General features: G+C 36.7%; 1 protein-coding gene across 1 annotated transcript in view; it reads right to left on the bottom strand.

Annotated features, from left to right (window-relative positions):
* Window positions 1-2,700, bottom strand: part of LOC124634406 (synaptic vesicle glycoprotein 2B-like) — a 48,846-nt gene extending 46,146 nt beyond the window's left edge. Inside the window, exon 1 of the mRNA XM_047169979.1 lies at window positions 2,378-2,700. Coding sequence (XP_047025935.1) covers window positions 2,378-2,393 — 16 coding nt within the window. The 5' untranslated portion in view covers window positions 2,394-2,700. The remainder of the gene's footprint in view (window positions 1-2,377) is intronic.
* Window positions 2,701-13,919: the final 11,219 nt, after the last annotated feature.

The raw sequence follows: 13,919 nt of genomic DNA, 5'->3' as shown, positions 1-13,919 counted from the left end.
GATATTTGACGTCATAGTACGCTGTACATAGTTTATGTTAACTATGTGAATATAACATGGATACAAGTAAGTTTGTTTGTAGGACTATTTTATTGACTAAATTCAGTTGTAACCAGCTTTAAGTAAACACACCTTCTGTGCTATTCAAGTAACTGCTTCTGGCTCTTGAAATAAAAACTATTTTATCACAGCATGTCTTGCCCAAAGCAAAGGCTAGGCCATTCAGACCTTTCACTGCGTTTCACCTATAGCTACATGGTCGTCTGTTACTGTTACAGCCTTTTTTTAGTGTCCCACTGCTAGGTACAGGCCTTCTCTCACACGGAGAAGGTAACGGGATTAAAGCCCAATCCTTCTCCGTCAGACTATGTAGTCCAGGTTTCCTCAAGATGTTTTCCTTCACCTTTTTATCAGCCATTGGTGTCTAAGATATACTTAAAAAGTACATACAAACTTAGAAAAGTTGCATTGGCACTTGCCTGACCTGGAATCGAACCTACTGCCTCATACTCGAGAGATTGGTTCTTTACCCACTAGACCACCACGACTTGGTCGTCTATCGTCGCCTATGGCTGCATAGATAATAAATACTCTTTCAAAATGATAAAGTTTAATATTCAACTGTCAAAGTGAAGAGTACCTATGACGATTGAAATTGTCAGTCTCATGTTGTATCCACTAATTCGGACGCAGATTAAGATGAAAAAGTTTTGTATGGTTCAAGAGCGTAAAACAAGCATAAATGCGGAAATTCATCATCATCATCAGCCTTTTCCCAACTATGTTGGAGTCGGCTTCCCGTCTAACCGGATACAGCTGAGTACCAGTGCTTTACAAAGAGCGAATGCCTATCTGACCTCCTCAACCCAGTTACCCGGGCAACCCAATACAAGGGGTATTGGGTTGGTTGGTTAGACTGAAATACTGGCATAAATGTGGAAATTACTGATATTTAAATGTTTGCTCTCTCTTTAATAAAAATATCTTTAAGTCCTATTTAAATGAGATTCTTTTCTTATATCTGTGTAGAGACGTGTCTTGAAAGTAATTAATAACTATGATAATGGTTTCAATGTAAAATATTCCTTTTAATATAAAAATGCACGTTATGAATTATTAATAGTCATCTTATCGCGGTAATAAAAGTATTACTTCCTGTTAATTCCTTTCTTGTGTCTTTTGAAACGTTTAATTTTTACAACGGCGTTTTTAACCGACATCCACAAAAAAGGAGGTTTTCAATTCGAATGTATGTGATTGAAAGAGCTTTTTTCATGTGTTTATCTAGAATAACTCTTATAGACATATTTTTTTCAAAAGGATGGCTCTTTTTGCAGTGACTACCTATTGACTGTCTCTAAATAATTCACACACTTTGAAGATCTATTCCAAGCTATTTTCATAATTTTTCTACTATTTTTGCCACCAGACAATTAGCTGTTTTTACCATTCCACCAGTAATATTAGTCCTATACTGGTTATAACCAACAAAAACTGCCCTAAACCAGATATTTCATCAACCATATTATTATCAATGAGACACATAACAATACTATTACAAATGATTGAATCCGAATGTGTTCTGCCAAAGGTTAACAAAGCTTGGATCTCTGCCCACCCTACCAGGAAAAAAACAGCGAGACAAATAAATAAACAACAAACATTAAAAGTTTTAAATAACAATGAATAAATCAAAACAATATTTTTGATAAAAACATGTATAAAAGACTAGCTCTTCTACCCACGTTCCCACGGAAAATACATCCCTTACCAGTATAAAATATAGCCTATGTTACTCAAGATAGCGTTCCTAACAATGAAAGAATTTTTCAAATCGGATCAATAGTTTTGGATCATTTAAGATACTTAAACAGACAAGCAGTGTGTCAGTTTCCTCATGAAGTCTAAAAACAAAAGACACTAGAACCTTCCATGATAAAGAAAACTGAAAACCTAACAACTGAAATTGGATGAGTAATTTGGAACATTGACATTGACATACATGCTCGTACATATATTATAGTAATTTGGAAACTATTAGTATAATTTCAGTACCAGAACTTTGTACTTAGGCTTATTGCTTATTTTATGAAAAGCTTAAGTTAATAGTTATTTATTTGTTAGTAAATATTGACCTTTATACCTATTAAGAAAAGCCATTACACTAAAAGATTGGTTGTAGTTAGGGAGTGTCTCAGGACTCCTTAATCAATGTGCTAATCTATGACGTCAGAGACTAAGTACAGCCGTTTTCAAGATGTTTTAGCTTATAAAAGCTTTATATAATTGCAAGGAGCTTTATTAAAAAAATGAAAAAAATAATGTTTTTTTTTTAACTTTTTTTTTTCAATAAATAATTTCAAAAAATTAAACTCACCTCCGTGTTCTTCCATAATTAAAAACTTACACTTACACTAACAACGAAAACGAAAGTACCTAAAAACTAATATCACACAAAAAAATCGTTTGTCGACAAATCACCAAGTTTTAACACTAACTTAGAAGTCAATCACCACTTTTAATCACCAGTTTATTTATCCCATTTGTTGTTGGGTACTTTTAGTTAATATTTTTACTTGTGTATTTTTAATTTTACTCGAGTGCGGTAAGTTGGCGGCATTGGTTGGGCACGAGTGAATACCGTGGGGAGTTGGGCGCGACTGAACACTGCTCGCGGCGGTTGTCCACTGTGCACTGAAGCCGCTGAATACTGAAAGACAGTGGGAAATCAGCTAGGACAAACCCTTGAAAACTGTTGCGCTTTTGAGGTAAGTTTTTAGTTCCGTTTTGTTGTTCTGTTGGGGAGGAAAATTTGGTTTTCGAATTTTTAGTTCCTGTAAAAACTAAGTTAGAAATGTAAATTGTCGTAGACGCAATATGGCGACCAGAAGTATGTATTATTATTTTCTTTTTTATATTATTTTCGTAGATACAATGCACTTGATAGGTAAGGTATTTTTTGCATTTAATCAGCGTTTTTGTTGTCACACTACAGGGCACAGGCCGTTTTGAATACAGAGAAGAAATGAGCGTTAATCACCACGTGCGCTCAAGGCAGAATGGCGATTTAAGACTTTAAATGCCAGGTCTTCTCGAGATGTGTTCCTTCACATTCCTCAATCATTGATCTCCAAGATACACCTTCTTACATTAGTACCTATTTACAATATCTGATATCGATCTCGTAGTCTCGTACTTGAGAGGCACTTCACCCACTTCCAAACCAAGAAACACTAATATACCCAAAATAAACGTATTGATAATGATATAAGTCGACATATAAACGACGTGTTCAGCTCACTAATTATAATGCGACCTTCACCTATTTTCCTAACCTGCTGATAAAGATACCCTCGCTAAATATATTTAGCACTGTCCTTCGTCGCGGGAGAAAGTGTATGTAAGTATATATTGATGAAAATCACATGAAATATTGATGAATCGTTTTCGAGGTTTCTCGGCGTAGGACTTGTTTTTTAGTCTAACCAAGGGGTATTGGGTTGCCCGGGTAACTGGGTTGAGGGGGTCAGATAGGGTAGTCGCTCCTTGTAAAGCACTGGTACTCAGCTACATCCGGTTAGACTGGAAGCCGACCCCAACATAGTTAGGAAAAAGGCTCGAAGGATGATGAGGACATGTTTTTAGAAATAGGTAGATCATGTAGTGAAGAGTATGCACAATATGTTTCACTACCGGTTCCTAATTTTTTCAGGAATTTATATACACTAGCTCCTCCAGTTTTCTATTATAGTTATCTAATACTGGAAGAATTTTCCAAATCGGCATTCAGCTACATAATATTAGTAATAGTATCTCTTGGTACTTCTAGGTACCTGTTGCGACAACTGAAGATCTTTGTACTCCTAACTGGCAAGATGCCAAGCGTAGTTTATAACATGATTAAGTATTTTACTTACTGACTCTGACCTTCACGACTTGTTGCTTAATACATTAAATATGCTTGAAATAAGCCTGTTGCTTATTACTGAAAAGGCAATCACTACATGAATTAAATGACCAATGACCAGCACTTTTGACTCGATAAATAAACAGGACAGTCATACAGATATAATTTTATCTTCACGTACCCAAAAAAATATAAAATAGACTGTAAGGCGTTCATTTAATCTTAATGAAAACTGTAAAGTTCATAAATTTTTCTTTATGAATAAACCTTAAAATAATATACACTTTATTTCGTGTATGATAAGTCATATAATATTTAGAATAGAATAGAATAGAATATTTTTATTTGTAAAACATAGGTATTGACAAAATAAAGATCTTACGTATGTATAATTAGAGCACTATGTTTTGTCATTAAGACGTACAAATGTAATAGAGAAAGGTAAAGCTTTTAATTTAATTTTTATTTTTTAGGTAAAGCTTTTAAAATATAGGGCTCCTCCTATCTCATAAACCTTACCTATCTACATAGAGGTATACCTTGACAGCCAAAGCCAAGGGCACACCATGGCTAAGCATGGTGGGTGGAGGGGTGAGGGGGGGGGGAGTCAACAGGCACAGCTATGTCATCTGACCTCCGACCCCCTGGGTTGTAACATGTAGCCATTACCCTTGAAATGTGGGTAAGACGAGTATACATCTCTATAGTAATGGGTTTTATTTCATGAGAGTTACTTTGAGCTGTTGATTGATAATAATATAGTATCTTGAGAGATTCCTATATTTTAAAAATAATGTTATGGCTTTGATTTAGAAGACAGCTCTATATCTGAACATTTAAACCCAAAAGGGACGGGTTACTACTGTTAAAAGAATTACCAAAACATATAAACTATACTGTTATCATATAAAACACTTTTATTTCACACCTTTAGTATTATAAAAAAATATGTATCTTTATTATCCTTCTCCGTGTGAGAGGAGGCCTGTGCCCAGCAGTGGGACGATAAAAAGGCTGTAACAGTATGTATCTTTATTAAATACTAGCTCGTGCCAGCGGTTTCACCCGCATCCCGTGGGAACCTCGGCACGAACACGGATAAAAAGTAGCCTATAGCCTTCCTCGATAAATGGGCTATCTAATACTGAAGAATTTTTCAAATCGGACCAGTAGTTCCTGAGATTAGAGCGTTCAAACAAACAAACAAACTCTTCAGCTTTATAATATTACTATAGATGGATTCAAGTCTACTTTTTTCTATTGGGAATATAATATTATTTTAACATCTTTATCCTTTAACAATACAATCACCAGGGTAGGTATTTATCACACCCCCTGGTCACCTACCCCCACACTACCTCACCAGTCCCCTGTTTGCTTGACTCGTTTGGGCTGACCGTCCACCTACGGGTATCTTTACGAGCCTCACCTTCCCAGAATATCTTCCTAACTGGCTCTATCTTTTATAGCTAAGCGTAATATGATGACTGGTGTTCGCATACTGGGAGAAATACGGCCGTATTTCACATAAACGTGTATTTTTTTCGGCTATCATGTAATTTTACTGTCAAATATCATGAATGCAGTATTTTTGAAAAGGTATTCTGACCTTTTCTCTTGTTTAGATTACCTTAACAAAGTTTACAGTTAGTTATCTAGTACTATAAGTATCGGTGTTAAGTAAAAGCTACTTTTTTTATTTGGGTGTACGAATTAATCCCCCAAGGGACGCGGACGAAACCGCTGGTGGAATTTATTTATTTTATTTTTATTTATTAGTAAAACTTACAGCTAGCACTAGTGTTGCAAAAAAACCGTTTTTTTTCTAGTGTGAAAAAAAACCTTGAAAAAAAACCAGATAAAAAACTGTTTTTTTTCTGGGCCTTGTTTTTTTCAAGAGTATAATAACTCTTAAATTGTTAGGGCATTTACCGTTAAAGATTAATACTTAAGGTTACATAAAAGAGTCTTAGGTTTATTCTTGAATCTACGGTACTTTTCTGATAAAACAGAACCAAATTTCATGAAAATGTTGGCAACATTCATTGATATTAACTCAACGAAAGGGAAATTTTGAAAATTGAACTAAAAAGTAGGCTAGAAAAAAAACCAAATTTAGAAAAAAAACAACGATGCAAAGTTTTTTTTCATGTTTTTTTTCAATAAAGTGAAAAAAAACAAATCGTTTTTTTTCATTTTACATCACTAGCTAGCACAAATTTTAAATAAATATATTAGTAGAAATAAGGCCAATAACAAGTTTCCACTGATTACAATCTAGTCATAAATGTATTATTCTAATATTAAATAAATCAATATCATATATGAAATATGGAAGGATCTCGACGTGTCCATTTACGGAAAAATCTCCGGTCACTACTTCCACAAGCCACAAAAGGACAAAATAACTAAAATAAATAACCACAAAATGTTTTAACAATCAATATTACTCTTCCACTCTAAACATGGTTACGTAATCCATGTTAATAGTTATAGAAGGATGAACATACAGACAAATTGTTTATATTTGTATTTATCATGTATCTTACAACTCACTTTTTGTATAGACGATAATTTATTATTGGTGCTACGCGAAAACAATAATTAGTAAGAAAATGTTTTGTGTCAATACTATGTAGTTTGGAAAATTGTAGCAAAAATACACTGTCGTCAAAAGCCCTTTGTCTGGAAGAGATCGCTCTTAGCAATTAGTACCTAAAATTAATCCCATACATTTTTACCCGGCTGCCTAGGAGAGTTGTTTTTTAAGAGCAAATTCATGGCTTTATTACTCTTCTTTTTCAGCAAGAAAGCCACTTTACACTCCCAAGTGTCATAGTTTTCTTCATAAATATCTACACTATCACTATGCTATTTTCACAATTATAAGGGTCAACAAAAACTCTGCCTATAGGACGATTCTTCACATCTTTTACGAGTAAATCGTCCACCTAAAAACCATAGTTGCAAAAAGGTTATGTTGTTCGCGACAAACCGAATCCTTGAAGCGCCTATCAACGATTACAAAGCAACCTGTTTCTTATCAGAAAGTGTCGTGAAGTGAAGATTTTGATTAAGCTCATCTCAATATACTTTCACATACACAAATTCAGGTCCGATAAGTAAACTATGTGATTCATAATATTTTATGTATTTTCTTACTATTTCTTATTTACTTTTATGCTACTAACCGCACCTACGCTAGTTTATAAAGATGTGGTATACTTTTGGTACTTTCTAAGTGTATTTTGGACACCTAATCAATCTGCCTCAGGGCTCTTTGCTAAAATCTGATGATGCTACGAAATTTTGGAAATATGTTAAAAGTATTGAGACACAATATAAATTAGCTCAATCCTGTAATTTTTGTTATTTCAATTAAACATTTTTTCTCTTATATTTGTCATGTTCCTTTGCTATAGGTATCATTCTCTATACTGTGATAAAAATTCATTAGTAATATTATATCAATGCAGCAATTTTTATTCTACATAGTAGATCTTTAGTTGTAGATAATAATTTAAAGTTTGTAAATTTGGTTTTAGTTTTTATTTTAAATATTTCAACTTAACTTATAAATAAAGTCTCCTATTTCAATGCAGCTTACAAAAGCAATATTATCATTCTCTCGTAGCGTCAACACACACAGTCACGTTAGCCTCGCGTGGTGCTAACAATCAACTTTGTTCGGCTTCGCTGTCACCAGTGACAGTGATTCCTTGTACCGACAGCAGAAATGTCTTAATTAATGTGGGAGAAAGTTTATTTATGTGCTATTTACCTATATCTACATAAATCTATAGATAATTACTAATTTGTTTGTTTTAACGCGCCAATCTCAAGAACCACTGTTTCGATTTGAAAAATATTTCAGTGTTAGATACTCCATCTATTGACAAAAGCTAAATTAGTTTGTTAAGATATTTGTAAAGTAGTTTCAACGGCACGCGAGTAAAACTGCTATCAGAAGCTACTCTCCCTATATATACCAATGTACTCATCTGGCGTATCTATACTATAATCTATACATATAATAAATCTGTAAAAAAACTGTGTCTGTACATTGAATATATTAAAAAAATAATAATTGGGTGGGGTTTAGAAACAGTAATGGAGCACAAATCCAAAAAAAACATTCTGTCTGTATGTCTGTATGTCTGCATGTCTGTATGTCTGTATGTCTGTATGTCTGTTTGTTTGTACACGATAAACTTCCGAACTACTGAACGTATTTCAATGATTTTTTCTTTGTTGTATCAGTATTAAGCCTGGTCAACATATAGGCTATAATTTATCTTCGAAACTTGAAGACCTGATGCAGAACTCCAACAGACCAACAAAACTATAAGAGATACAAAAATGGTGCCATGGCAAAAATTGTTTCATGTGATGAGCATTTTCAGCTGAGATAATAAATTTGAAGATCTGGAACACCTGATGTGGAACCCCAAGAGCCCAGCTTCTCTGTACCATATACAGGTATGATGTTTTAGCAAAAGTTGTTCAATTTGATAAGCACTTTCTATTTATTGACTTATACAAATTGAAGATCTAAAACACCTGATGTGGAACTCCAGGGGCCCAGCTAGACTATAGCATATGAAGATATGACGTTTTAGCAAAAGTGGTTCAATCTGATAAGCACTCTCTATTGACGTATAAACATCGAAGATCTGGAACACCTGAAGACCTCAAGAGCAATACTACACTTGAAATGTATAGAAATGAATGTTATGAAATAGGTATGGCGAATCAAAAAAAAGTAATTAGTCCGTCTTTTAGATAACCCTAAAATAATGGACACGTATTTTTATTTTCTCTCTCTCACAAACAAATAATAACGAAGATACAACGCGCTTGAATTTTGTGTTAAGTCACTGCTTAGTACAAATTTTACATACCTAGACGTGGCGTCACGAGCCCCCACTCTCCGACTTTGTTGCGTTATATCTCATTATTATTTTGTATGTCTCTTCCAGACCTCGGGACTACAGAGTTCCGAATTTTTGGGAGGCAAACGTGGGGCCGAAGCCAACACGCTGAAGCCCTTTTGAGACAACTTTAATGAAATGGTGACACAAAACCGACGATTATCCCTTTATACGCTATAAAAATGAACCCAAGGACAATCCCCGGTGGACGTCGTTAAAAAAAGACAATCCCCGGTTCTGTGCTAAACTATTGCTAACTATGGAGGAAAAGTACTTGGGCTATTGTGATGGGATGTTAGTGGATGACAATGTATTAGGTACATGGAAAAATGGCAGGTGGAGACTTGCCACCTCACTTACTGGGCCCCCGGGAACCAGTCACTGAATAGCAACAAGAGGGCAACAGGTACATGAGCGGCTGTAGGGTGAGGATACCTCGGTGGACTTTAAACGCTGATTACGCGCTCCCTGTGCTTACCATGAGACACCTACCCTCCGAGCAGGGCTACTAATCCTGCTCTAGCGACTCCACTCTGGACGGCCAAGCCAAGCCAGAGGCGTGAGACCTACCCCCGTCATGGTTCACTCCGACCGGCCGGAGATGGGGGACAGTATACTCTCCCTGGAGAACTCAGTATATATAGCCCCGCGGGGTCGCTACTCCCCGTCATCAGCCTCAGATGTCCTGCGGTGCCTGTATCTCATTATTATTGTCGTTATTATCTCCAGAGCCTTTGTCCCAATTATGTTAGGGTCGACTTCCAGTCACGATGCAACTGAGTACCAATGTTTTACAAGGAGCGACTGCCTATCTGACCTCCACAACCCGGTTACCCGCTCAACCCAACACCCCTTGGTAAGACTTACTGGCTTCTGACTACCCATAACGACTGCCTAGAATGTTCAATGACAGCCGGAACCTACAGTTTAACATCCCCTCCAAATAACGGTCATTGGTATCCAAAATATACGTAGAAAGTACATACGAACTTAGAAAAGTTGCATTGGCAGGCACTTGCCAGACCTGGAATCAAAGCCGCACGCTCATACTTGAGAGATTGGTTCTCTACCCACTAAACCACCACGACTTCCACTAAGTCACCACGACTTTGTCATCTATTTAATGTTTTTTTACGTAATAATACGTGTACCTAATATTTTTGCCACTCACAACTTAAATGCGGACTAATTAGAATCACCACTTTTATCCCTATGGTCACGTCTATTGCGGTTCAGTTCTCAGCGTTTTGTTTAGTCTGCTGTGCTTTTGCCGTTAAAGTACAAAAATTAAATATATGGAACGTTTCTAATGGTTATGCGTATTCCGTTGTTTCCAAGTCAACGGGCCCTTAAAATTCAATATCAGACTATTCAGATCTTTGATTTTGCTGACCCCGTAGTCGCTGGCATAAGGGACAGGATCCGCGTACGAAGTCGCGGGCAGAAGCTAGTAAATAATAATAATAAAAAATCTTTATTTTCTCTTCAATTACAGTGTTAAGTACATTAAAATACAAGTTGCTTTTGTAAGAGAATGGTGTCTGTTTAAGGTTACCCCTGTGTTACAGATCACCATTTATCCTTTTGAATGTTATACAGCATTTTGTAAGGAGAGAGGCAAAGAAAAATCCTATATACCTATTATCATTATCACAACGCAATATTATAAAGAGGAAAACTTTGTTTGTTTGTTTGTTTGGTTGTAATGGATACACTCAAAAACTACTGGACCGATTTTTAAATATTCTTTCACCATTGGAAAGCTATTTATCTGCGAGTAACATAGGGTATATTGCCAAGGTGTTTGACAGTGTGCTCGATACAAATCTCGGTAGGTATACAGAGTTACATGACTCACAATTTGGTTTTAGACCGGGGCTATCTACTGAGAGTGCTTTTTATGCGCTGAAGCACACTGTCAAATACTATACCGATAGGAAGACACCCGTGTATGCTTGTTTCCTGGACCTCTCAAGGGCCTTTGACCTGGTTTCGTATGGTGTCTTGTGGGGCAAGCTGCGGGAGGCAGGGATACCCGATTCGTTAATATCTATACTAGCGTTATGGTATAAGAATCAAAGAAATTTTGTAAAGTGGTCAACTGCATTGTCGGACCCCCATAAACTAGAGTGTGGTGTTAGACAGGGTGGACTGACGTCCCCTAGGTTGTTTAATATTTATGTTAATAATCTACTTGTTGAACTCAGCAGCACACATGTCGGATGTCATGTGAATGGAATTAATGTAAATAACTTAAGCTACGCTGATGACATGGTGCTGCTGAGTCCTTCAATATGTGGAGTCAGAAGGTTACTTTCGATATGTGAAGTATATGCTGAGAAGCATGGGCTGAAGTACAATCCAATTAAAAGTGAGCTGTTGGTGTTTAGAGGTAAAAATAAAAACCCATCGTATGTTCCGCCTGTAACACTCAGTGGGTCGCTCTTGAGGAGAGTAACCAAGTTTAAATACCTAGGACATATTGTTACTGAGGATTTAAAGGATGATTTGGATATGGAAAGGGAGCGAAGGGCGTTGGCTGTTAGGGGAAATATGGTGGCAAGGAGGTTTGCTGGTTGCTCAGTACCAGTCAAAATAACGCTTTTCAAAGCTTACTGCCAGACCTTCTACACCAGCAGCCTCTGGGCCAATCATACCCAAAAGGCTGACAATACCTTGCGCATCCAATACAATAATGCTTTTAGGGTGATGTTGAGACTGCCACCATACTGTAGAGCATCGGGCATGTTCGCGGATGCACAAACGGACGACTACTTCGCTATTATGCGTAAGAAAGTTGCGTCGCTAGTACACAGAGTCAGGGGTAGTACCAACAGCATCCTTAAAGTATTCGCGGATAGACTGGATGGGCCTGCACTGGATAGGTTTATCAGGCTGCATGTTTTACATGCAACTTGAGAACCCTTCCAGTGAATCAGGCGGTGTATTTTTTCTATTATTATTATTTTATAGATTGTAATTATCTAACATAGGTTAAGTTGTTTTTTGTTACTAACATTTTATGGGCCTTGGCGCCTGAATATAAAAGATTTTTATTTTATTTATTATTTTTATTATATTTTATCCCGGTGCGGGCAGTAGCTCCCACGGGACGCGGGTGAAACCGCGGGAAAACGGCTAGTTATTAATATTCTGGGTGCAAGTCCAAAAAGCATAAAAATTATTACACCAACTGTTTTGCTATTCCTACATTTGGACTTTACCCACAAGTTCAAAGGTTGTTTCAGCAATGTTTACTGAAGGGCGAAGTACAAGGAGCCTCGACCCCATAGCTCTTTGTGGCTAAACGTATACCTTCGTATTTATTTGATAACATTTCCCTTCATTATCGGTAATGGATTAGGTTTGAAACAATGGAGTTTCTTGCCCGTTCTTCGCCATAGGAAGCTAGTTTTGGAATGGGCAATCAGCTAACTATGTACATATATTGTTGACATTCATAAGTAAAAGCCAAAATAAAATAAAATGATTTTACTTTCACCTTGTTTAGAAGTAGAAAAGTATTAAGTTTTCAAAAAGCAATTAGTATAGCCTTTAGAAAAAATAAATATGTTTAATAAGGTAGAACTTCCACAGTACCTGTTAACTTTCTTCTTTTGCCTCAGAATGACCTCGCCAAGATTTGCTCAACTATATGATCGCTCGACCCGTGCGGCTATTTCTTACGCATGTATCTCATTCAGCATCCCTTACAAACAAAATAAGGACAATAAACCCGATAACGCCGTACTTTAAACCTCAATACATCTTCAAAGTAACATAATGACATTGTCAAGTTCTGCGATATTCGGTCATCGTCCGTTATCTGTCGTTGTGTTTGACGCGCCCGCGCACGTGGACGTCACGCTTATTTGAGAGGTGAGCGCACCTGCGGGGTGCTGTAGTGGTGAATATTGGGATGGGTAAGTTGATTGGAGTGTACTGTTAATGTGGCTAGAAAATGTCTGCATAATTTTGTCGAGACGAAGAGTAGAAGTGACAGGTAGGTGAGGAAATGTGGTCACTGAAGTCTGTAGGTGCCCTGGAAAATCTTGTACACAATTGTGGAAAATAACATTTTCAGTAACCTGTCATTATCATTCATCATTATGTGTCTAAAGCCTTGTCCCAATTATGTTGGGTCATAACCTAGTTACCTGCGCAATCCAGTAATCTTTGGTAAAATTGTTTGTCAGAGTTTCTGGCTTCTGACTGCCCCTCTTACAGTCTGCCAAAGATGTAGAAATGACAATACTGGTTGTCAACAATGTCCACATTTTATGTGTGTTCCAAAATACGGTGCAAAACTCGCTGGTTTATCATAATGGCGGATACTTCAGCAGCTAAAATCAAGTGGATCAAAGATAAATCAATCAAAGCTAGTTCGTGAAGCAAAAACTAGCTATTTTGAGGTAAATTTTAAATTACATAATTATGACGCAGGAGTCGAGCCTACAAGCTGATGACAAAACCACTGCGTATATAGTGTAAAATGACGAAATCTCCATTTGTCATTGTGATTCACTCATTTCTTTTTTGACAAACAAGAATTCTAAGATTTAGGATTCCTTATAATACTAAACATTTCAGTTTATTTTTGGTTTCGGAGAAGCTCGTGGCTAACTATGTAATATAGGCCCGAGTCGCTCGACCGAAAATGTTTAGCAGATAGGTGACCATCTTGATATGACGGGCTCCTCCGTGTCTCGGAAGGCACGTTAAAATTGTGGGTCCCTGCTGTCATTTGAACATCTTTGCTTGTCACTACGATTCATAAGTAACAAGCGTTGCTTTACCTTATGATCGATCGACCCGTGAGACAGTTTCGTAGCAATGATCTCTAAAATCGTAGTTATTCCTTTTTATACGGAACCCTTTAGGTACGAATCTTTGTCACTTGACGCCTTAATGGGAGCATATATGTACATCATGAATTCATGACTTTGATATGATATTACATGGTTGTTTACATGTCACAGTTTGTTTACTTTGCATCAGTGTCATCAGATCTTACTTATTGCCATCATTAGCAAACGTTGCCGTTCACGTTTTTGGCAAAAATACCTGCGGATGAAACAGAA

This window comes from Helicoverpa zea, chromosome 11, assembly GCF_022581195.2.
Source record: "Helicoverpa zea isolate HzStark_Cry1AcR chromosome 11, ilHelZeax1.1, whole genome shotgun sequence".
Taxonomy (NCBI): Eukaryota; Metazoa; Arthropoda; class Insecta; order Lepidoptera; family Noctuidae; genus Helicoverpa; species Helicoverpa zea.
The sequence above is the reverse complement of the archived record's forward strand: the minus strand, read 5'-3'. Positions and strand labels throughout refer to the sequence as shown.